Source organism: Meriones unguiculatus, chromosome 19, assembly GCF_030254825.1.
Source record: "Meriones unguiculatus strain TT.TT164.6M chromosome 19, Bangor_MerUng_6.1, whole genome shotgun sequence".
Lineage (NCBI taxonomy): Eukaryota > Metazoa > Chordata > Mammalia > Rodentia > Muridae > Meriones > Meriones unguiculatus.
In genome coordinates this window covers 15,167,631-15,191,567 of record NC_083366.1, presented here as the reverse complement: position 1 = coordinate 15,191,567, position 23,937 = coordinate 15,167,631, and the positions used below count along the sequence as shown (strand labels likewise).

Genomic DNA, 23,937 nt, shown 5'->3' with positions numbered 1-23,937 from the left:
GATCTACTAGAGATTAAGCATTCTTGGATAAGAGGAAAGAACTGACCCCAAAGAAATTTCTAGCTGGTGAGGTGGTGTACTATCAGATTCGGGAGGCCGAGACGTCGATGACCAAATCTAGACAGTCACAGTCCAACTGGTATTCACTTTGCCTGGAAAAATAACTACCAAGCTACCAGCTCTCAAGTTTTAAACACACACACACACACACACACACACACACACACACACACACACCTTAAATTTTTTCCAACTTGATGTGGTGTTTTTGACAGAATGGATTTTTTTAAAATTATTTTTCTTTTTAATTTCTTGAATCATGTAGCACTGGCTGTCCTGAAACTCACTATGTAGACCAGGTTGGCCTTGAACTCATGGGGATCCTTCTGTCTCTATCTCAAGTGCTTGTATTAAAGGTGTACACCATCCCACTGCCTTTTTTTACTTTAACTTTAAACTTTGAGCAATTAATTCTTTAAAAAAGCTCATGTAGATATAAACAAACAAAAATCAATAGTCAGATAAAAGCAAACCACAGAAGATCCAACTCTACATGTGAAGCACACTGGACCACAGATGAGATTAGTAATCTTTTCCTCTTGTACTATTCAAAGCAAATGGCCCACATAATTTTTACTGTTCAACCTTAAGACAAATTTAAAAATTCACTAGAGCCAACCAGAGCACAATACACAGAACATCTCCTTTCAGAGACAAAAGCTACCGTGATGACCTAGAGAGAAAGCACTGTGCTTTGTAAGGGTGAAGAGTTCAATAAGGCACGCTCACAGTGACTTCTTCTACAGCTCATTCTTACCTGAGCCTCTTTTCAACCTTCTTCTGGCCAGTTTAATTTGATCTTGTAGAATCTGTACCCAGTCTCTTGGGCCAGGAAGTTTGTCCACGTGATTTGCAGTACAGTACTTTTCTGTAAAGACTGAAAGAAAATATAAAATGCCACTAAATACTTTAACAACAACAAAAGGGCACAAAATAAAATAGGAAGACAGTCCAAGGAGAAAAACAAGTCTACATCTTTTGTTGTTTCTTTCCTGGTGTTGGGAATTTAAGTTAAAAAAATACACATGCCAAGCATGCACTCTACCACAAGCTACTTCCTCAGCCCTGAAGTGAATTTCCGTGGGTGTCAGATCCATAGGGTGCATCCATGTGGCAGTCTGAATGGGAATGGCCCCCACAGACCCCTGTGTTTGAAAGCTTGGTTCATACGGAGTGGCACTATTAGGAGGTGTGGCCTCACTGGAGTGGGTGTGGCCTTGCTGGAGGAAGTATCACTGTGGGGGTGGGCTTTGAGGTCTCCAATGCTCAGGCTCCATCCAGTGTGGCGCCCAGTCCATTTCCGCTGCCTGTGGATCGAGACATAGAACTCTCATCTCCCCCAGCACCATGCCTGCCTGCATGCTACCATGCAACTCTCCAAGACGATAAGGGACTAAACCTCTGAGACTGTAAGCCAGCCCCAATTAAATGGTTTCCTTTATACGAGGTGCCATGCAGGGCATCTCTGCACGGCAATAGACCCCACACTAAGACACTCCTCCACAGGGGCGCTATGCTTTTTTGGTAAAGATGGCTGGAAACCCTAAGCAATTTGTGTGGAAACTGCTCTTTTTCTGTGTGTGCATATGTTTGATGGGAAGAAAAGAAAATGCTTCATATGGCTCTACCAGGCCCATTTATGACAGAGTTGCGTAAACGTGTTAAATGACTGTGTCTGTGCTGTCAGTTCAAAATCAAATGCAACATTACACAGAGATGTTCTCCGGATGATCTGTAAAGACTCGGTACTCAATGTAAATAATACTGCTCATCCATCTTCCTGAAATTCTGAGACTCAGTCTAGGTAGGACTCAACCCCCTGCACGCTGCATTAGGTATGAGGAAAGACCTGCCCTGTTAAGTGCTAAGAAACGACAGAGAATCACAGGGCAGGACAAAAGAGAGGCAGAACAATGGCTCCAGGAAAGCCACACAGTGTGTGGCCGCATGTGAGGTGTAGAGTTGACATTTCTGTTCCCAGGAGCTTTTCAATCCATCTTTTTTTACCTTGCTGCCTGTGAGGTCAGTAAGCAGCCACGTTGCGCTGCCTTCCTGGTATTTAAAATGTTAGTAATTTCAATGTGTTAAAAGGTCTCTTTCAAAAAGAAATGACAAAGGAAAATATTGACAGATTTAACTATACAAAAATTGAAATTCCCATTCAATGAAAAACAAACATCTTAAAAAAGCTACAAACCTGGCCACATTATATATGCCTCAGAAGGTTCAATATCTTTAAAGAGTGCACTCATATAAAAGAGCAAGTTCAATAGTCCCATAGATCAATAGTGTATTTGAAGTATAAAATACTAAGGAAAATGTTCAACTAATATGTAAATCAAAGACCTACAAAGCACGCTTTGTATACCTATCCTAAGTTAGAAAAACAATGTCAGAAAGGCTGTATTTGAAAGCAGCGAAACTGTGTGAACTGACCCAGTCAAGCATTACCATAACAGTAATAGGCACACACACACACACACACACACACACACACACACACACACACAGAAGCATAAGACTGGGAACTTTTTCTTGGGAAATAAGAACAAAGCATAATGAGATCCATCAAACCGTTACATCCCTGATCAGTAATATTACTTATAAAGCTGTGTCCTGAGGAAATACAGAAAGAGGGAAAAAGCCACGTATGTGAACTCAGGTGCAGCTGTGCAGGAAAAGGTGACAGCTGTGCAGAGGATGGCTCTGCAGCCCCAGTCAGTCATGCATTGGGGCAGGTGAGTGACGCTCTGCGGTACAACCTATGATACAGAAAGCACAGGTGGGAAGGCGTGTGAGGGAAAAGCGGAATACCGTAGACTGAGGGGCTGTCTGTGGAGCTCCCGCATGATGTCCAGCAGAAGGTCAGACGGAGGGAGAGTGAAAGAAGCTGGGCTAATGACCTGTTAGGTCTGTGGGATCTGTTCCAAGACCCTGGGAGAGAATTATGGAACTGAGGCATCACCTATGCCATCACCATATATGTTAAATCACGTTTAGATTACTCATGATAGCTAATACAATGTTAATAACTAACTAGAATGTTGTATTGTTTAGGGAATAACCATAAGAAAAAAGTCTACATGGTTGGTTTTATTTTATTTTTCTCTTGTGACAGTGTTTTCATAGCCCTGGCTGTCCTGAAACTTGCTCTGCAGACCACGCTGGTCTTGAACTAAGAGATCCCCCTATCGCTGTCTGGGATTAAAGGTGTTTGCCACCACTGCCTGGCAAAAGTCTACATGTTTAAAGCATGTACTTTTCTACTGAGCTCTGCTGTCAGCATCAAAGGTTTTCTATTTTGTTTTTTCCTTGACTATTTTCAACCTGTGCTTGGTTAAACCTGTAGATGTTAAATCTACTAACTATGAAGAGACTATTTGTATATGCGGTTGTAAAACAACAAACAGAAAAACTATTACGAGAGAATACACAGAATGAAGGGCACTGGCTGAGCATAGATTGTGGAGAACACCAGTGCTTAGGAATAAATGGAGGTGGAGAAGCCCACGGAGAAGGCCGGGAAGACTGCAAAGCCAAGCGATTCAGGAAGAATAGTCTTATCAGGGTGACAAATGGTGTGAGAGCATTAGTGAAACAGTAGCTTAGCAAGTTGTCTGCTGAGAGCCATTGAGGGAGTAGTCACCGATATCACTCTAGAAGTATCTGGGCTCAGAGCAGAGTGAGGAGGAAAGGAAGGATGAAGGATGGTTTGTAGGTAGAGGCAACATGGTAGTTGAATATAGGACATATGAAAAAGGAGGGGATGATTCAAGGAACCACCTTGAAGGAACTAGGGATGATGGGATATGGGACTGAAATAGAGGGGCCCCCTTTAAACAAGGAAAGAAGCCAGAGGATGTGGAGGTGTGGGTAAGAAGTGAGTCTAGGCTGGAGGCTCTTAGCTCTAGAGACCCAGTGAGCTCGGTGGGAAGGTACCATAGAGATGGGAGTGCGGGAAGGTTTGGAATTGTTGCTGACAGTGGGCAAGGGCAGACTGAGGAGAAGCAGTAAGGTGCAAAACAGAGAATGGGGTGCAGCCATCTACGGGGGCGGGGTACCGGGCGGAAGGGATGGCCTGGTGCTAGAGCTAACTGACCAAGTTTAGCCGCAGAATGGAGTTTTAAGACACGTGAGGCTGCTAGAAAGATGACACTAGAGACATGCTTAAAGACAGACTCTGAGATGTTACACGGATCAGTACATGGAGGCACCAGTGGGTTGGCGGGCGAGGGCTAGATGGCAGTGCAGTGGAAAACACCTAGAGTAGGCTGGTGGATGGTGAAGCATCAAACTGGAAGAGCTGTGTGGAAGGAGGCTAAGGTATGTTGAGTGATGTGGCTAGCAACAGGAGTGAAAGGCACGACTGCTGAGGTCCTGCACCCGTGGCCAGGGGTCAGAGAGCTTTGCATCTGCACAGAGGAGTACACCAAGCTGCTGGAGCAGGTCTCCCAACAGCCCGCATGCAAAGGTCCATCTCAGCCTCCCATGAGCAGTAGGAAAAGAGATGGTGGAGAGATGGCTCCGAGGTTAAGAGCACTGGCTGCTCTTCCAGAGGTCTGAGTTCAATTCCCAGCAACCACATGGTGGCTTACAACCATCTATAGTGAAATCTGGTGCCCTCTTCTGGCATTCAGTTGTTCATGAAAACACACATTGCATACATAATAAATAAATAAATCTTTAAAAAAAATAGAATCAAGGAGTAGGGTGATATGAATCAGGTGACCCACTGTATGTTATGTATGGTAAAGAAGAGCAAAGAGCAGAGGAAGCAAAGCACATTTCTGGGGCACAGATGTGCTTTTCAACATCCAACATCAGGTTCTTCATTTCTTTGTCTCACTCAAATACCCTATATACTGAAAAAGCTCAAGAAATGTGCAGTGAATAAATCAGTAGGGTTCTCAGTCTTGTTTCTAATGTTAGCAAATAGCAGAAGCTTAAAAAATCTAGTTTAATTGGAAATTGGCCTATCTGAACTAGAAGGGGATCTTAATTAATAAAACATACTTAAAGAAAAAGGTTTTATTATACTCAAGTGCTCACAATTAACATTTACTAATTGAAGAACTGTCAAAAGGTGCTTGAAGTTGTTTTAATAAATAAAAATTTAAAAATAGTGTATTTGTATCTAGCATTCTATTAACTTAAATAAAAAAGCATACTATAAAAATGATTGAATAGACTGTCTTATGAGGTAAACATCTTTCCACTTATAATGCTATGTACACAATTAATTTCCATAGCAACCTCTTTTCTTAGGTTGTGAAATGCTTGTGCCCAAATTATCACACATTAGCAAGTTGTGATTCCAAAATAACAAAGCAGACCTGGGCTATGCCGATGTCCAAATGGTTCCATGTGTGGCAACAGACGGTTTAGAAGAACCAAAGGGAAGATTGTGGAACGTTCTCTTTCATTCCATGAGGGGCTGCAGTTCACAGCTTAGCAATCTAACCTTGAGCTCAGAATTCCACCATTCACTTAAAAAGGCAACAGTTTCTGCTTATTTTTTTCGTCTTTCAGTTAAAACTTTTCTGCTTTCAATAGAAAAATGCTAGGAAAATCACCATCCCCTGGGCTTGTGACTAAGACCTTTGAAGGCATATCACAGGCTTCTCAAAAAATGCCTACACAAACAGATACTTCCACCAGGCATATTATTGACATTCTGGTTCATGGATTACATCCAAACTTCAAAGGGACTTTTAACTAGAATTTACCTATTGAAGATGAAATTCTATTTTCTCCATTACAATCGCAGATGAGACCTTAGAACAAGGCCAAAAGATTGTCACTGCATTGATATGAAAGCAGCTGATATGCTATGTGAATAGAGGTATGGAGTAAGCAGAATATATTTTGCTATCAGAATCTATAGCTAAAGGTCAAGCTATTATCCTGGTAACAGTTCCATTAGGAGTAATGATGTGAAAAGTGGCACTGCATTAATGCACTGGGTTTCCTACTACGTTAATAGTGGGTCATTAAGAATCATAGTAGGATAATTTGCATTCATCCTCAGAATGCAATAGGTCCTAAAAAAAAATTTCCCTCCTTCCTACTTTAATGCATCAAGGAGACAGGAGGGCTAATTTTAAACAAGCCCAAATAATCTGAACAAGTGGAATGAGACCAACGATTAAACTATATAAAAGAGTTTAAGCATCTACTTCCCTTAATATAATTTGAAATCCCAAGGCACAGAGAGTATGTTAAGTCACCAGGGAAATGACAAATGCTTGAGTAGATCCGTACATGAATAATGACTTTCCCAGATGCTTGCATCCATTTGAACCATGCCCTTTAATTGTTTATAAATAATGAATAAGCCTGTGGTGGCTGAGCAGATCCTTCTCTAGAATGCAGCTTTTAATATAACCATCAATGAGCTTGGTGCTGGGGAGTGTGTCTGACAATCCAAACAGAGCTGGCTGGCCAAATTCCCCAACACCAAGTTCAAGGGACTTCTTATTTAAATGTTTCTGTACTGGAAAAACAGAGTAGAACATGGATTTTAAAGGACATCACTGTGTCATGCAGACACATAGAGGAGTGGGAGCTTTGTAGAGATTCATTCTTTCTGCAGTTTAAGGATTCTGGCCAACAGTGACAAACACTTTCAGCTACAATGACTCAGTTATAACTCAAAACAACCAAATGGCAACTCAGATTTGTATAGAAAAGATGTGAAAAGTGGGTCCTCATTAGATGGCAAATTCTTTAAGCCTTTTGAAAGTCTAGGGATAACAGCATTTGTAGCAGAGTCCCAACTGGGGACCCTTTGTAGCCAGGATGTTAAAAGCAGAGTGAGCCTTGGACATTAGAATTTCAGACACCTACATCCTTCTCACATCCTTCTCTGTTCTCCTAAGGCTATTATTTTAGGCTTCCCACATTCTAAGCAGTTTATATAGATCATTTAACTTTCACAATAACCAGTAGGGTGGGAATTGTGATCTTAATTACAGATGACAAGATCCAAGTATGTGCAAGTTAAATAACTGACTTGAGATTGCACAGCCAGAACAGATTATTTTCCATAGAAATTATTGGGTTTTTAATCTTTGATTCTGTAGATGTGCATACAGGTATTGTAAGAGAAAAGTGGTCAGATCCTCAGCTGAAGCAAAGCAATGATTAAATAATTATTTCCACGCTGAAAATGAGAATGTTGATGCTATTTTCAACCACACACCACAGAAGTGTGGTGACATCTGGGAAGGGAAAACTGGACGAGTCTGGCAGATCTCCTGCGCTTTGGCCTCTAAGCCAATGACCAAGGAGACCGGTTCAGTTTAGATGAGGATAGCCACACATGGAGACAGATGTAAGGAGTCTGAACCTAAGACCTGATGGTGTGCTGAGATGTCCAGGGAAGTGACTATAAAAAAAGCTCAACACTATAGTGGAGGAGGAGCCACACCCACTTCTACTCTTCCCTGGGAATAGCAGGCAATGACAACGAAAGCATGACATGAAGAGCTGAGAAGTCACGATGTGAAAAGCCCTTTTGTGCCAGATATAAAACCAGAGCTGGGATCAGGGAGTGGGGGAAGCAAGAGGAAGAGCCCAGCTAATAAAGAGAGGAGAGGAGGAAGGGGCTTCACATGATACAGACTACAAGCATGCAGGCAAGTCCTAGGGCCACCTTTGTCCTTACCACATTTCCACACAGACTCACAGGACAGCTTGTTCCCAAGGGTAGCTGAGTAATATTCACTTCTGGAAAACCAAAGCTCTTCCATGAAGAGTGTTTTAATTAGGCTGGGGGAAATCCCAAGTCTTCATGTACCCTCAATTACTGATGCCATCAGATGTCTGAATACCCCATCTCTCTTTCCTATCACTGGCCTCTGTGCACTCACAAATCTTACAAGTACATCATGAGACAGAGCCACAAAAGATCTCTTGAGATGGGACTGCTTCAGCATACAGTTTCTTTCACCTTTTCCTATTGATTGTTAAGGCCAGTAATAATGGATGATGTTGTCTGACCCTGCATACAGACAGGGTGATGCTTTTAATCTTGAATCTTGACACCATGTGGCCTTATTATAAAAATAACATGTGCTCATTCAGGAAATAATTATCCAGGACTCACAATGTACCAGTATTTACTAGATGCTAATGAATAAATGGCCTCTTGTTCTCAAAGAGTCTGCAGTGACGAGGAAGATAAGGGCAAATAAGAGGTCAAGAACCACATGAAGCTGGGCATGGTGGTGCAAGCCTGTAGATCTAGCACTCCTAGTTAGGCAGAAGGATTGCTAGTTCAAAGCCCAGCTGAACTACACAGTGAGACTTACTATCAAACACAACAAAATAATACAGTTAGCAGAGATCAAACCAATACAATCAAACCTACACAGGATCAGAGAGATAGCGGCACCTTACCGTGCCTGGGCTGTAAGGGAAGGTTTTTGGAAGAAGCTTTTGGATGAAGTGATGGCTAAGCTGAACCTTAAGAGAAAGTAGACACCAAAGAAAGACAGAAGCAGTCACTGCAGAGACTAAAAACTGATCACAGTGCCAAAAAGAAGTGATGGCTGAGTGCTCAGCCTTAGGTGGGACATTTCTATCAAACCCCACACGGCTCAAGGAGCACCATGGAAAGGATACAGAAGCTGGAGCATGAAAATTGCTATGAAATGGTCTTTTAAGCATGACCCACCTATTCCACCACGGGTGCACAGCAGCTTTGTTAGCTGTGTAACTTCTAGCCAGAAAACTTTCCATCATGGATGGGAAAAAGGCTTAGGAGGCCCCACCCCAAGCTGAGGACCTATTGTCAGCTGACGGCTGCTGGAGCAGAGTAGGCTGTCATTGTTCCAGTGGATGGCCCTTCATCTATGAGCATGTGGGGTGGGGTGGGATGAAGGCAGGAGAAGGACTTGGGATTGGCTATAATCAAGATACATTATATACATGTATGAAACTGTCAAAGAATAAAACAAACGTTCCACAAGGGGAGGAAGGAAGGAAGGGAAGGCATCTCTGACACAGGGAAGGTTATGCACAGAGGTGAAGGCACACCCAGCTCAAGCTATCCCGGGTGGCTTCAGGCTCAATAACCATGGAAGCACAGGCTTCACACTGATGAGAGAGAAGGAAATAGGGCTGTGGGAACAAGTCCCCGAGTGAAGTTGTGAAGATAGTAGCGATGAACTGACAACACGGGAGGGAAGCTCCAGGCAAGCTCCAGCCAACCTTTGCAGGGAGAAGAGTTTTCTTTGGAAGATTATAAATGCTTACATTATACCTTGAAGAGGTTTGGGGTTTGAGGTTATATTGAAATTATAGATGAGTATAGGCATTGCTCTTGGTATCCCTGGGTCCAGAGAAAAGGAAGGGAAGAGTCACTTTGAAGAGAATTTTTGCAGTCAGTGCTACAGAAAATGGGGAGGGGAAGAAGAGAGGAGAAGAAGCCCACCAGGTATAAATTATTCTCAGACAATGAAGCATGCAGCAAACAATCAGTCCTAAGTCAGACGCAAGGACCCAGAATTAGACTCACACTAACTTAAGCCTAGGAAGAGTAAGGAAGTTTACTTAAGATGTCAAAGGAAGGGCTTCATTCATCAAGAATACGGCAAGCCTGGCCAGTGAAAGCTCGGAGTGTGAAGGGGCTTGTTGCTAAGCCTGACAACCTGAATTAGATTGTATATCAAAGCCAATTACAAAAAAGAATCAAACGTAACTTAAAGAAATAAAAAAGATAAAGTAGTTGAAATTTAAAGAAAATCAGAGTGGGGCTAGCAAGATGGATGAGCCAGTTCATGGCACCAGCCTGATGACCTGGGTTTGATCTCTGTAACATACACAGAGCATCAGCATCACAGATTGTCCCCTCACTGCCTACAGTCCACATCATGCTCTCACCCTCCATGTCTCTCTCTCTCCTACCCCTCTTTTTCTCCCTCTCTCTCTTTCACACACATACAAATAAGTAAAATAAGTTTAAATTTAAAAATTAAGAGAATAGGTTAATCAAAAGTTAATATTACTAAACCAGGGAAACAGCAAATTGTAACACAGTGATGGAGAGATGGAAAACAGATAAAGTAAGATACAGGAAAAAAATGAAAACATCTAACAAACGCAGATGTTTCAGAGGTAGTGAAATAAGACAACAAAAATACACTAAAACATTCAGGTTTGGTGAATCGTAAATTCTGAGTTTCAGGAAGCATGAAAGCAAGCAGATAAGAACAAATATGCACCCAGACCTGGAATAAAGGAACTAAAGGACAGCAGCAGCAGAGACATCTTGAAAGCAACTAGGATGGACAGAGACTGCTTACTAAAAAAGCCACAGGCTCCGAGCACACTCACAATAACGGAACGTAGAGGATATTGGAATCCTTACAAGTCACTCCGAGAAACGCCGTCCTTCATCTAAAGGAAAGAGCTAACTGAACACTGTTTGATGGTGCTGACGAACCACAGAGATTCTCAGAACAGAGACAGAAGAGAAGTTCACGCAGGCTCCCGTGCAAAGTGACTCATATTCTAAGCTGGCCTTAAATCCATCATGTGCTCAAGGATGACCATAAACTCACTCTCCTCCTCTACCTCTTAAACTGAGGCTCTACACATGTACCAGTACATGCAGTTTTGTGTCAGATTAGGTTTGGATCATACCTACGGCTCTGTACTTGCTAGACAAGCACTGTACCAACTGGAATATATGTGAACACACATACACACATGCACACACCCCATACACACACACACCTAAAAATATCTCTAGAAGTTTGTCTTTTTTGCGGGGAGGGGGACAAGAGAACACTAGGAGATTGTATGAGCAGAGGGAATTTTTAAAAAGTGAGCATTAGCAAATGTAAAGCATAAAGGAGACAACCTGGTTGTCAGATCTCAAACTTGGTAAGACAAAAGGCAGCACGTGCTGTGCTTTCACAAGGTTCGAGGTGAGTGGCAGCTTTGCAACACATGTGACTTACAAACGAGCTCAGGTAAGATGCTGAGCGAGCAACAACCTGAAGGAAACACAGGAAGAACTCGAGAGAATGCAGCAAGGAGAGTGGAATGCTGCTGAGCTCATTAGTAACCAGGGGCGCGACCACTCAAGTGTTGGGATGACGGGGATGGCGGTGAAAATTAAAGTCTGGCAACACTAGATATTGTTAAAGATAAGGGGAAATAGGATTTCTGAGATGCTGCTTGTGAGAGCCATTTGATGATGCCAAATAAGGCTAACAACAGCATTTGCTGTTAGCCATTCCCTGTGTATCCTTTAGGAAAACTCAGATATAAATTCCAAAAGACAAAAGACTGACACTGGATGGGCAGGAGAGAGACTCAGCCCCACTGCCTCAAAGAAAGGCAGCAGGAAGAAGGGCTTTATCGCGTGTGGCCAGAAGCTAAAGTGAACACTCTAGAGTAACACTGTGAACTCAGACCTTAAAAAAAAAAAAAAGACTTTTGAAATAAAACCCAGTGGCAAAGTCCAGCAGGAATCCATTTAAATCAATTTGTTTATGAATATAGAAGAACAGTAAATGCCATGTGTAGACACACAGTTACATGGTAAAATTAGAAACAGTGATGGGAAAGATACTCATGAGCTTCAAGTCACTTTGAGATGGTAAAGAAAGAGAAGGAGGATACAGGAGCACTCTGCCTCTTAAGGAGTAAAGAGAGGCTCTGCAGTATATATACCACCAGTGCCAAGTCTGAGGGGTAAGCCAAAGAGAAAGGCAGACTTTGGCAAACATCTTCACTACATTAAAGATGGGGACTATTGGTTCTACTTCTTAGACCAAATACTGTGCCAGAGGGGACAAATGTCATCCTTCAGACAGTCTATGAGACAGTCAAAATTTCTCCTATGATTTTGCTACTGAAAAGTTAATTTTGACCAGACCCCAGCCATACAACTTACAGATACTCGTCTGGAGAAGCACCAAAAGCTTTAGGATGGAGCTAGGAGAAGGCCCCTAGCTTTCCCTGAAGTGAACACCAGAAGAACACCGTGCCGTGTTCAGCTCATCCTTCAGGGCTCCCACGTTCTCAGATAAGGCCTCCTAGAGCTCCTGTGCCTGAGGGTCCTCTCCCCATAACCATGTTTTGTTTATCTAGACTGCAAACTCAACAACGGCAGAGCTCATGTCTCTTATTCAGTGACACACAGGGGACAAACATGAACATACTGTCCACAGGAAACACTTTTGGCTCTGGTGCATTCTTACCCTAAAAGACATAAAGGAATGGTTTCTTTTTCTTATTAACTTTTATTTTTATACCAGTTTGTGTGTGTTTGGTGTGTGTGTGCTCATGTGTGTGCAGGTGCATGAGCCTGTGGCACACACAGAGGCCAGTGGATGACATCAGGCGCCCTGCGCTATTGTTCCCAGCCTTATTTAAATACAGGAGCTGAGCCTGGAGCGAGGCTGGTGGCCAGCAAGTTCTAGCCATACGCTTGTCTCTGCCTCCCACAGTGCTAGCGGTACAGGCACATGTAGCCATACTCAGCTCTTTATGTGGGTGCTAGCATCAGAACTCAAAGTCCTCATGCTTCGGCAGCAGGCGCTCTGACCTGCTAAGCCATCTCCCCAGCTGGGGGAAGAATTTCTTTACTAAATGCCAGAGGTTTCAAAATATACAGTGCTCAGAAGCTCATTTCAGATTTAAATTAGTAGCAATCATTTAATAGTGCTCACAAACTAACACACCCTAAAATTAAGGAATTAAGGAGACTCAGTGTAAACAATCGTGAACTTAATGATAAAAGAATGTTCTCTGCATTAGCTATTTGAGATTGCTGCAGGAAGCAGGCAGGAAGCCCACTGTACGGGCTCGGCAGGCAAGTGGAGGAACTTACCACTCAGAGTTGACTGCCACCAAATGGGACTATTATTTAAGTTGGTGGCCATTATGAAAAGAACCTTAGACACAAATAACATTGATTCCCAGCCATATTTAGTTAATTCTGTAGGTTTACTACTGAGAACCGGACCAAAACTTCTGAACCACAGAATTACTGACTTGGAGGCTTTAAAATCTAATCAAGACACACTCTTTCATAGAAAAGGTAATATTTCCAAAGCTTGAACGGTGCTCAGTAAGAAGCCTACATGCTTACAGTGCTCCTTCCATTACCTCCCGCCTGGTGGGAGACGATGAGGTTTAGACAGTATTGTTTAATCTCAGTGATTCCAGAAGACCTGAGACCAGCAAAGCCTGGAGGGAAACTACCACATCCTTTGCCTACCTCACCCTGTTTTGCTATAGTGGCATCTCTGTCTGGAAGGAAGGGCTGAAAAGTGCCTACAGTGAGTTCTCAAGTTAAGCAAAGCTAATTTAAATTTATATCCAGTTAAGAAAGCCCACAGCAGAGCTCATTTATAACACGGTGACTGGGAAATATGATTAACACTTTCTGTTGGCAAGCTGTCCTATAACAAACCTTGGTTTGATACATCTATAGTTCAGCGGAATAATATCTGCAAAATGTTAATACCTGGAATAATTGCAAGCTTTGATGTACTCGTAATTTACTGTCTAATCCACTATTTTTTCAGCAAAGAAAAATGCTTGAAAATGACAGATTTGTAGGAACTCTACTTGAAAACTGACTTGGAAATCTTCAGTCTAACTCACTTATTTTATAGACCAGCAAGTTTCATATCAAGTAAAGCAAAAAGACTGAGAATCTTCCAAAAGGCAGGCAAGTGGCTGCCTTGGTAGGAATTGCCTAGGATGATACCTACCATCCCTTTTCGCCCAAGCACTGTACCGTGGAAGTCATCTATGCTTGTCTGCTCTTGACACAAGTGTTTGCAGGAGAATATAATGAGTTTTTCTCCATTTTCAAAGCTACGGCTTCTGGGTAATTTAACTTATGAAGTCATTCCATGGGTTACTGAATTCATACTACAGCTACTAAGTCTGGAGAAAACACCTGTGATGCCGGTATACGTGTGGCTCAGAACTCAGAGCATCGTACGGTCCTCACAGCCATCTAAATGCAAAGGTGGTCTGCTCAATGGTTAAGAGCACGTGCTGCTCTGCAGAGGAACTAGGTGAGTGTCTCATCCCCTACACGGCACTTTCCTGGCAATTATGGGAGCTCATAGTTGTTCTGGTGGATGCAATGACCTATTCTGATCTGCAGGAGCACCAGGCACACATGTGGTGTCTATACATACATGCCAACAAAACATACTACCTGCAGAGGCTGGAAGAACAAAACACTGGAAAGGCTCTGCCCCCAGGACATATCATGTGCTCATATCATGTCAGGACCACCTTCTCTGCTCACATCTTCTCTGCATAGTGGATGTTAGAGCAAAGACACAGGTCTTATAGGTAGTTGTTTTTTTGTTTTTTGTTTTCTAACTGAAATTGGTTTAAGGAAAGTTTTGGGTTCCTACTTTGAGCCTTATAATCAAGTTGCCACACTTTTTCGTTTGGTACACTGTCTCTGAGCTTCTGGTCTGCTCTGATGATAAGTGCTAAGGGAAACATGGCTGGATATTATAATGATGCACTAAGAAGTCTTGAGATGGAAAAGACCGGGGATAATAACCTAAGCCTGGCTATGGATTCCATTGTTGGCTGTGCTCAAACCCAAACCCAACAGTAAATTAACTGGATTTTACCTTATTAAGGTGACTCTTTGCCAGTTCAGATGAGAACAGACTCTTCTCTCGCATATGGTAGAGCTTTATTTTGCTCTCAGACAGTAACACATGTTTTCAGAGCCATTGATGGATACAAGTTTGGCTTTATAATTGGATTACCTTGACATTTTTATCAGCAAGATCTATAAATCCTGGGTCAAGATACAGCATTTGATCAGTTGCTGTCATTTTACTCTTCACACTTATACCCCAGCTTCTAGAAGTTCAGCTGCCCTTTCACAATCGTGTACGGAGAAGCTATACTGCCAGGCATACTCAGCCTCTGTACATACCCAATGTGGAGCCGTGTTTTGATTGTGTATGTGTGTCTAGGGTGCATGTTCCTCAACTGTTTCTTAATTTTTTGTTTTGTTTTGATTTTGAGACAGCATCTTTTACTGAATCTGTAGCTTGTTGTTCGACTCTGTTCACTGGGCACTGTGACCGTGGGATTCACTAGACTTTACCTCCTGGTACTGGGGTTACAGGTAAGCACCACCTCTCCAAGCTTTTACATGGGTAGAGCAGATCAAGACTCAGGTCCTCATTCTCGCTGATCAAAGACTTAATCCACAGAGCCATCTCTCCCTCCCGTGTTTACGAAACGACCCTTTTGAGTGAAGACAAATTGACTGCTTGGCTTTTTCCTCCCTTCCTGGGTTTATTGGTCATGTATTATGTGAGTGGCATATTTTCATGTATCAAGGAATTTAAAAAGTAATACAAAATAGAACTTACAGTCTCACTGGGAAGACAACATGCTCAAACATCAAAAGGATGACCAGAGATCCTCATTTACCTGTTATCTCAATGAGATTATAACAGCACAGTTTTTATTCCTAAACTGCTTCATTTAGGCCATCGTCTGCACAAACCATTAATAGCAAAACAAATGGTTAAAATTTACTGCTACACCATATAAAGGCAAACAGTACTACAGTGATTTAGAGAAAGAGGCAACCATTTAGTTGGCTACCTCAAGAAAGTCTCATGGTTGAGATGATGACACTTGGGCCTATCCAGGAAAGATGACTTGGAACTGTTCAGAAAGAATTGAAAGAGAGTGGCTTAGAGAAACTATAAAACCCAAAGTTTTAAAATCCTAAGAGTGTGCAGTATCTGAGGAAGTTCCCCAAGCTCGGCTGCCTCTCCCAGTAGGACACATAGGGAAGCAGGCACAAGGAGACAGAAATCATGAGTGAGCAGGCCAGAAAAGCCCAGGGACTGGGCTTGACTTGATTTAGTCGGTAAATAGAATTTAGAAGCTAAATACCGAAAATGACATCACAAAATTTGGTTTTACAAGTGTTACCTAGTTGTTAGTAGGAAGTATGAAAGAAAAAAAGAAAACGGGAATATGTTGAGATTTGAGGGGAAGCTTTTGAGATTGTACAGACAGACAGGGTCAGAGGAAAAAAATGAGTATGAGAAGATGGAAAAAAGGGTGGGCTGGGCTGGATCAGGAAGTGGGGTGACTTGCAAAGACATGAAGGCACTAAGCATGATTCTGAGTATTCAACCCTGAGGAGTACACTGTGTCGGTGCTGCTGTTAAAAAAGAGCATCGCTAGGGCTAGAGAGATGGTTCAGTGGTTAAGAGTACCAGCTGCTCTACCAGAGTACCCGAGCTCAATCCACAGCAACCACATGGCAGCTCAGAACTGTCTGGAAGTCCAATTCCAGGGGGTCAACACCCTTACTAGACATATATACAGGCAAAACACCAATGCACATAAAGTAATTAAGTAAATAAATAAATCTTATTTTTTAAAAAAAGAGTATGGCTAAAGCAAGTGCTCAGACTGGAAGACTCAGGCTGCCTTCAGTAGGATGGCTATGACGGAGGTGAAGTCACAGTGTCCAGTGTGTCTTGTGCTGGACTGTCAGCTGGCTCATTTGCTTCTAGCTTATGTCCACAGCTCTAACTGGGATGTGTTCCTATTTAGCTGTACCTGACTATGCTAATTAAATTATGGTGCGTTGGGCTACAGAAGGGCAGGGGAAGAAGGCACTTAGATATTGGATTTGCTTTGAACAAAAGAACGGGGTAGATAAGAGGCTGATGAGTATAAGAAGGTTTCTGAGAACTACTGTGAGCTGACCATTGGGAGGGGCCAAGAGCTAAGGCAGAGCAGCAAGCAAGAAAGCACAAGCTGGAAGTATCGCTGCGGGAAACTGTAGGCAACAGTGGCGAGGGGTTCAGAGTCGTTACAAAGGCAGCACCCCCTTCTTCTAGGGGGGCTTTCACCAAGGTGGACACAGTCACGCTTTCTCTTACAGAGAGGTGCGGCTTAGGGGCAGCCCCAAGTCAATGACAGTTTTTGGTTTCATTCTAAATGACTATGGATTTTAAAAAATGACATTTTTTTATTCAAAGCTTATACACACCTTTAGTTTTTCTGTGGATTTACCATTAGCCTGTAAAACTATAAAGATGTCAAGTATTCCATGACTTTTAGGGTAGAAATGCTAGCACATACCTATTTTCTGACCCAGTCAGCACTGGCTCATGTAACTGAACTGAAATGTTGCTGGCATCAATTGTAGGTCCCAGAAAATGCCACAAGGAACGTGACTGACCAATTCGTGACTTACTGTACAATTCTGCCAATGAACATTTCTGATATGCAGACAATTTAGGAAGCTGAAAAGAAAGAAGGCTGGCTTCGTGGGGAACACAGTGCTCTGTATTGTTTGGGACCACAGCTGACCCATATGGTATCCCCATGTAGTTAAGACACGCATCCTTCTTCAAGACCCTGCTTTCATCTGCTGGGAAACTTCCATAATAAACATACAAACTGGCAATGCCAACAAGAGCAATGGTGCCCATAATAATATGCAATGTAGCCAAGTGGCCCTGAACATGTGACAGAAACTTGTGTTGACAGAAGGCTGTCTCTGCGAACCTCACGGTAGAGTTAAAATGCAGGCTTGGTAAGAATCCAGCCACTGGGAATTATAACTGAGATTTTGGATATTAATCCAAAAGTGGTTTCTACCCATTTGTGAAACGCTGAAGATAAAGCAAGAAAACTTGTTGAGTTTGCCCCCATCTCCAATTGCTCCTTACATGGAAGAAGATGAAGAAGTTGTGAGGAAGATGGGAGTCCTCTTCTGAGCTCTTGGAAGACCAGTTATGAAGCAGGGGACACATCAAAATCCACTGTGGTCCCAATCTTAAGGATTCTGATTTACCTACTAGGTATGAGATGGTGCCTGGTGGGGTCCCTAGTAATGGGAACAGGGGCTGTCTCTGACATGAAATCAGTGGCCGGCTTTTTGATCACCTCCCCCTACGGGGGAAACAGTCTTACCAAGCCACAGAGGAAGACAATGTAGCCAGTCCTGATGAAACCTGATAAGCTAGGGTCAGAGAGAAGGGGAGGAGGACTTCCCCTGCCAGTGGACTAGGGGAGGGGTACAGGGAGAGAAGAGGGAGGGAGAGTAGAATTGGGAGGGGAAAAAGGAGGGAGCTACAGCTGGAGTACAAAGTGAATAAACTGTGAAAAATAAATACATAAATAAATAAATAACTGACCATCCAATGAAAACTTTTGTGGGCACACTATGTCTGAATTATTTCATTGGTATTATGTTTTGAAGTTAAATTGTTTGCAGTAAACAGGTTGATGAGGACTCAAGGTCTTCCAACTAGAATTAGTGCTAAATAGTTCTGGAGGCAAAAGGCTTTCCTTTCATGCTATCAAATTTAAGCTTCATTAAACATAATCTATAGCTAACTCTGTCAAGTCCCTTTGCATTTGACAGCTGCTCACCATTCAGGGCCTCCTTTAGAGTCACCTATTCGGTGAGTTCTTCTAGTGAGGTTTGTGTCCGTCGAGCTTCCTCCCCTTTAGGCAATGGGCATACGACAATTATTTTATTCTGGCTTGGAGTATGGGTCTCTGCTATTGGATATTGCTGACATGTCTATAGCTGTATCAGATGGAATGTTCCTGATGGTCAAGGGGTAGGATTTTACTCATCTTTATGTCACCTGCCCCGCCTCAGTGCTGGGTAATAAGTGCTGTGTTTTAAAGAAATCCTCATGCACGTTGATGCTGCTTAAGCTTACAAGGCATATGAAAAGCTGTTCCTGTAACTTCTACAGAGTGTGACCAACAGAAACCACCTCTCCGCTTAGCAGAATAAGTGCTACACACGTAGTCGCAGGAACTTGGGTCAAGAAACTGCTAAGGATGGAGACTAAGATCAGGACCAGGAAGAGTATTAATGCTGTGTTCTTACTGATTCCTAAGTCTGGATCTGGAAATGCTCTTCCTTCTTCTTGGTGCAGTGAGCGAAGTAGGTAAGGAAGTGTTGTTCAGTTTATTCCTACAGAGTCACTTCAAGTATGCTGAAACCAGGACCCTTATGTAACACAGGATTAAAACAAATCTCCTTAGGTCAGGTAGGGGCACGTGCCTTTAATTCCAACGCTAGGCAAAGACAGCCATCTAGATCTCTCTAAGTTGGAGGCCAGCCTGATCTACATAGGTAGTTCCAGGCTAGCCAGGGTTATACAGTGAAACCTTGTCACAAATACAGCACAATAACAAAAAGGTGAAGTTTCAAGTTCAAAGAAGGGAGGAGAAGGACTGTTGAGCTAATGCTATATCGTCATTTGCTCCAGGTGAGAAAGAGGACACTGAAAAGCTGAAGAACACTAGGCCCGCAGATGGGCTGATGCGTGCTGCTGACATCTAAAGCGACTGTCAGAATCCTGCGCATAGGTGTGGCTCTTCCAAGGAAGTTGAGGGTACAGAGAACAACCAGCATCACAATCGCCTGTGCCCCCTTGCTCAGAAATCAAGATCTGGGGACTGTCTCACACCTACTGAACCCATCTCTGAGGACAGAGACCCAGAATCCAGATTTAAAAATAACACCCTAGATGATGTTGATCACATCAGACTACTCTGAAAGGAACTGGAACTCCAGGGCTGCCTACACAGGATTGTTGAGATTCAGCATGACCCACTGTCACCGAGCCAACAAAAAATTACTACGCAAACAAAAAGTAGGTGAGGGAGGACTGAACGCTCGCCTAGCATAAAGCCAAGAGGCTGTAGGTTTAAAGCCCGATATCCACCCACAAACGCAGAATCAACCAACCAAACAAAAACATGCAACAAAATAAAATATGTCAATGATCTAGATAAGAGCCAAGCTTTCCGCATGTGATACTGTTGCTATTATACAGTTATGTCCTGTTTTAAGTCTATTAAAAAACACAGTCAGGTAAATTAGCAGCTGGCCATTCATCTGCCAAAAGGATTCTTGAAGCAAAGCATTCACTAACTGGCTCTTGTTGCCTAACCTCTAATCTATAATTTACTTTACACACAATATAACGGGGGGGGGGGGTGGAGATGAGCTTTATGCAATATTTGCTTTCAAGCTTTTGCTAGACTCAGTTCTATGCACTAGAAAAGTATTAGAAGTGTTTCTTTCACTAGAAAAGGGATCAATCTTCTATTTTCTTCCCTAGCATCACAGAATTAGTTCTCAATATCTTCAAAAAAAGAGCTTACCCTTGAATGCAGGAAATAAATTGAAACAGAGCTATGTATAACTAGAAATTCACTCTGAATATGCTTTCCAGCAATAATAACTAACTGGTTGTCTTAGGCCACCACAGAACCAACTTCCTAGCAGAGTTTACAAAGAATCTAAAATGTTAAATTTTAAGACAGAAATGTTTAATTTCAAACATTTCTCTATAAAAAGGGCATACTAGAAAATGACATCAAGGGGCTGGAGGGATGGCTCAGAGGCTATGAGCACTGGCTGCTCTTCCAGAGGTCCTGAGTTCAATTCCCAGCAACCACATGGTGGCTCACAACCATCTATACAGGGATCTGGTGCCCTCTTCTGGCAGGCAAGCATACACACAGGCAAAACACTGTCTATATAATAAATAAATAAATCTTAAAAAAAAAAAAAAAGATGACTTTGAAGTCAGAGAGGACACTCTGATGTCACCACCTTGGGAAGTTCAAGTTAAGTAAGTTTACTTAAATGTCTTATAGCCTCTGTCCCCTTGTACAAAAGAGAAATAAAATCATCACTATAGGAAGGAATATGCAAACTGAAGCCAATGTTTCATGGAGTCCTGAGAAGACAAGAAAATTACCATACAACAATAAACCATAGGTAAATTACATGTCCATATTAATTCAAATCTTTGAGGTCAAATAATAATAAAATTAAATAATAACCTTTTTTTTTTGGCTTGTTTGTTTTAGTTTTTTGAGGCAGAGTTTCTTTGTGTAGCATTGGCTGCCCTTGAACTCATAGAAATCCACCTGCCTCTGCCTCCCAGAGTGCTGAGATTATAGGCATGTGCACCATGCCTAGCTAATAATAAACTTTTTAAAAAAGATTTATTTATTATTTATAGAACATTGTGCCTGTACACCAGATCTTACTATAGATGGTTATGAGCCATCCTGTGGTTGCTGGGAATTGAACTCAGGACCTTTGTAAGAACAGCAAGTATTCTTAACCTCTGAGCCATCTCTCCAGCCCCAATAATAAACTTTTAAAACAATAATTTAGCTAGAGAAATATGACAGAGTTAAGAGAATTATATTCAACCTTCTTCTTCCTTCTTCTTTTTCTAAATAAACTCACCATGCAGTGAATTATTTGCAGTAATTGTAAGAAATAGAGGTCCTACCAAATAACAGATACAGACCTCAAATACCATGAAATAAAGTGGGAGCTTTTGATGGTCACATCTATGCAGTCTGTGACAGTGCACCTTTAAAGATATTGGAGATTCAACTTTGAACTGTTTGGAACACCTCTGTCTATAAGCTGTTCCTCTTACAGTTCTGAGTCGCTGAGGCTCTCTAGACAGACCAATGCTGACCTCTCAGCAGAGTGGCCAGCTGTGTTGATGCGGGTAGAGTGAGAGCCGCCAACCATCTCCTCCATATGACACACGTAAGCGATTTCACTCGAATGCAAGGAGATTCAAAACTCCAGCCCAGTTACAGAGCAAAAACTTTCTTACCTAATTACTATAAAGCCAACCATAAAACGCATAACTAGGTTTCTAAAAATTGCTTTGCTGTAACTGTTTTTGAAGGGCATCCGGACAGTCACCATCACTCGCTGCTAACTCTTAAGTCAAAGCACATGGTCCCCTGAAGAGATCACAGAAAAATGACAGTGGGCCAATGGCAGCCTGAGCAGGGACGGCATGCTGTGAGGCGAGCCAAGGGAGTACAAGCCTGCACTCTAGGTTCTGGCTAAAAACGTCAGTCACGAGTCCCTTCTCAGCCTTGCCAGCACTGCCCCAAGACCTCTAGTCAATGGTCAAGTTGTTTCCTGCTGCTCAAAAACAGTAAGGAGAGGGTTTTTATTTCTTCATTTGTTGTTTTCACCATTCTGGGGATCAAAGCCAGGGCTTCACTTATGCTTGGCAAGTGCTCAACCACTGGGCTACATTCCCAGGCCTCAGGTGAGTTTTTCCTAATTAAGGGTCCTTTCATTAGCAACACCTTAGTTCATACTTATCCATTCATTTCTTAATAGATTATCATTAAGTATAAGTCACTATTAACACACAAAATTATGGGAAAAGAATCATCTCTGTACAAAAACTTTTGTTTTGCTTTTGAGATATTGTAATGGGAAGAATTATCACACAAAAAGCTTTGTTAATCATCCCCTAAAAACCTTTTCTCCTGGTATATTTTCAAAAAATTAATGTCAGTTAAGGCTAGTTTCTTTAAGACAATAAATACCACTTTGTATAATCTCTCTCAGAGTCTGGACTTCTTTTATGAAGGCTTAATAATACCGAGAGTGAAAACAGATAGAGACACAATAAAAAGAAAAGTATAAAGCAATCTCACTGATGGGTACAGAGGAAGAAGACAGGTACCTGCAGACGAGCTGGGGAGAGCGCCCCTGCTCTAACTGAGCAGTCTGAAACTCCAGTTCCGGGCCACCCAATGCCCTCTCCTAATTTTCACAGGCACTGCACACATGTGGTGCATATACTCCCATGCAGGCAAAGCACGCAAAAACACAAATAAATCTAACTTTAAAAACACCAACTGAATCTAAAAACACATAAAAATGATCATCTACCACAATTAAACTGGCTTCATCCTAGAGATACAAGAATGGCTCAAGACACACACAAGTAATCCTCCTGGTATTTCTGTTCCTACTTGCAGGCATTTTACAGACTGTCATCATTTCACAACTGGTGTCTTAATTAATCTAATCGCTTTTGCTCATTCACTGCTACTTTTACACACGAGAGTTTATAAAATTAACCACTTTTCTGTTGCTAGGTCTTTTCAAAATAATATACAGCTGGTTCACTCTCACAAGAGATATCTCAAGTAAGGAAGAATACACACTAAATGTACACAGAATCTTTCTCAATATGTGGCAGACAATGACAGCACCAATCCAAATAGCCTTGGGATTGTTGTGCTGGAAGAAGCCATTTTACTACTTTTCTAGGTAAGTCTGTTTCAGATTTAAAAGACTTGAGTTTGGAGAATATGTTTCCCTCTTATCTCTAATGATAGTAAGAAGAACTAGAAATAGTTCTTTTGTAGGACCTTCAATTATATCTACTTCCAAAAATCATTTATAATATGAATGCTAAAGTCATTTAGAGAAAAACATGGAAAGAAAGATGTTTTGGCAGGGGTGGTCTTAAGAGAATTATATTAAAATTTACTGTCAATTCTTTTTTTTTTACTTTCACTGGCAATTTATTGAATAAATTTATTAGACATTTACAAGTGTATTTTGAAGTTTATCATTCCACACTGGTTATGAGAAGGCATGAGAATAGTTAGCACTAAACCTATTATGTCAATGCAGTAAGGCCTACGTCAAGATGAAAAACACCCTATGACTACTCACTCACCCAACAGGTATTTACAGAAGCAAAGTGTGCAGAGGAAGAGACTGTTTCCCTTTATCCCAGGGGAGTCCACTGACTGAGTCTATGAAGTAAACCGACAACAGGCAAGCGAAGAGGTCAAGTATACACAGAAAGAGGAGTGGACTTCCCATCTAGTGAGGTCTAGAAGCTTCTACCTAGACTTCTCAGGGGAGAGGAAATAACTTGGGAGCGAGCTCACTGGGTTCAAAGAGTAAGTGTGAGCCTATAGGAGAGTGGGTGTGATGCAGCTTTCCAGTCCTCTTCTAGGATCTGACATAAATTATGAGGGAGTAACATGGACACG

At 42.1% G+C, this 23,937-nt stretch overlaps 1 protein-coding gene across 6 annotated transcripts in view; it reads right to left on the bottom strand.

Moving 5' to 3' along the window:
- Window positions 1-23,937, bottom strand: part of Bend7 (BEN domain containing 7) — an 81,887-nt gene that overhangs the window by 11,184 nt on the left and 46,766 nt on the right. For all 6 annotated transcript variants that reach the window (XM_021656680.2, XM_021656681.2, XM_060372997.1 and 3 more), the window contains one exon: window positions 818-937. In XM_021656680.2, the coding sequence (XP_021512355.1) occupies window positions 818-937 (120 nt within the window). The remainder of the gene's footprint in view (window positions 1-817; window positions 938-23,937) is intronic.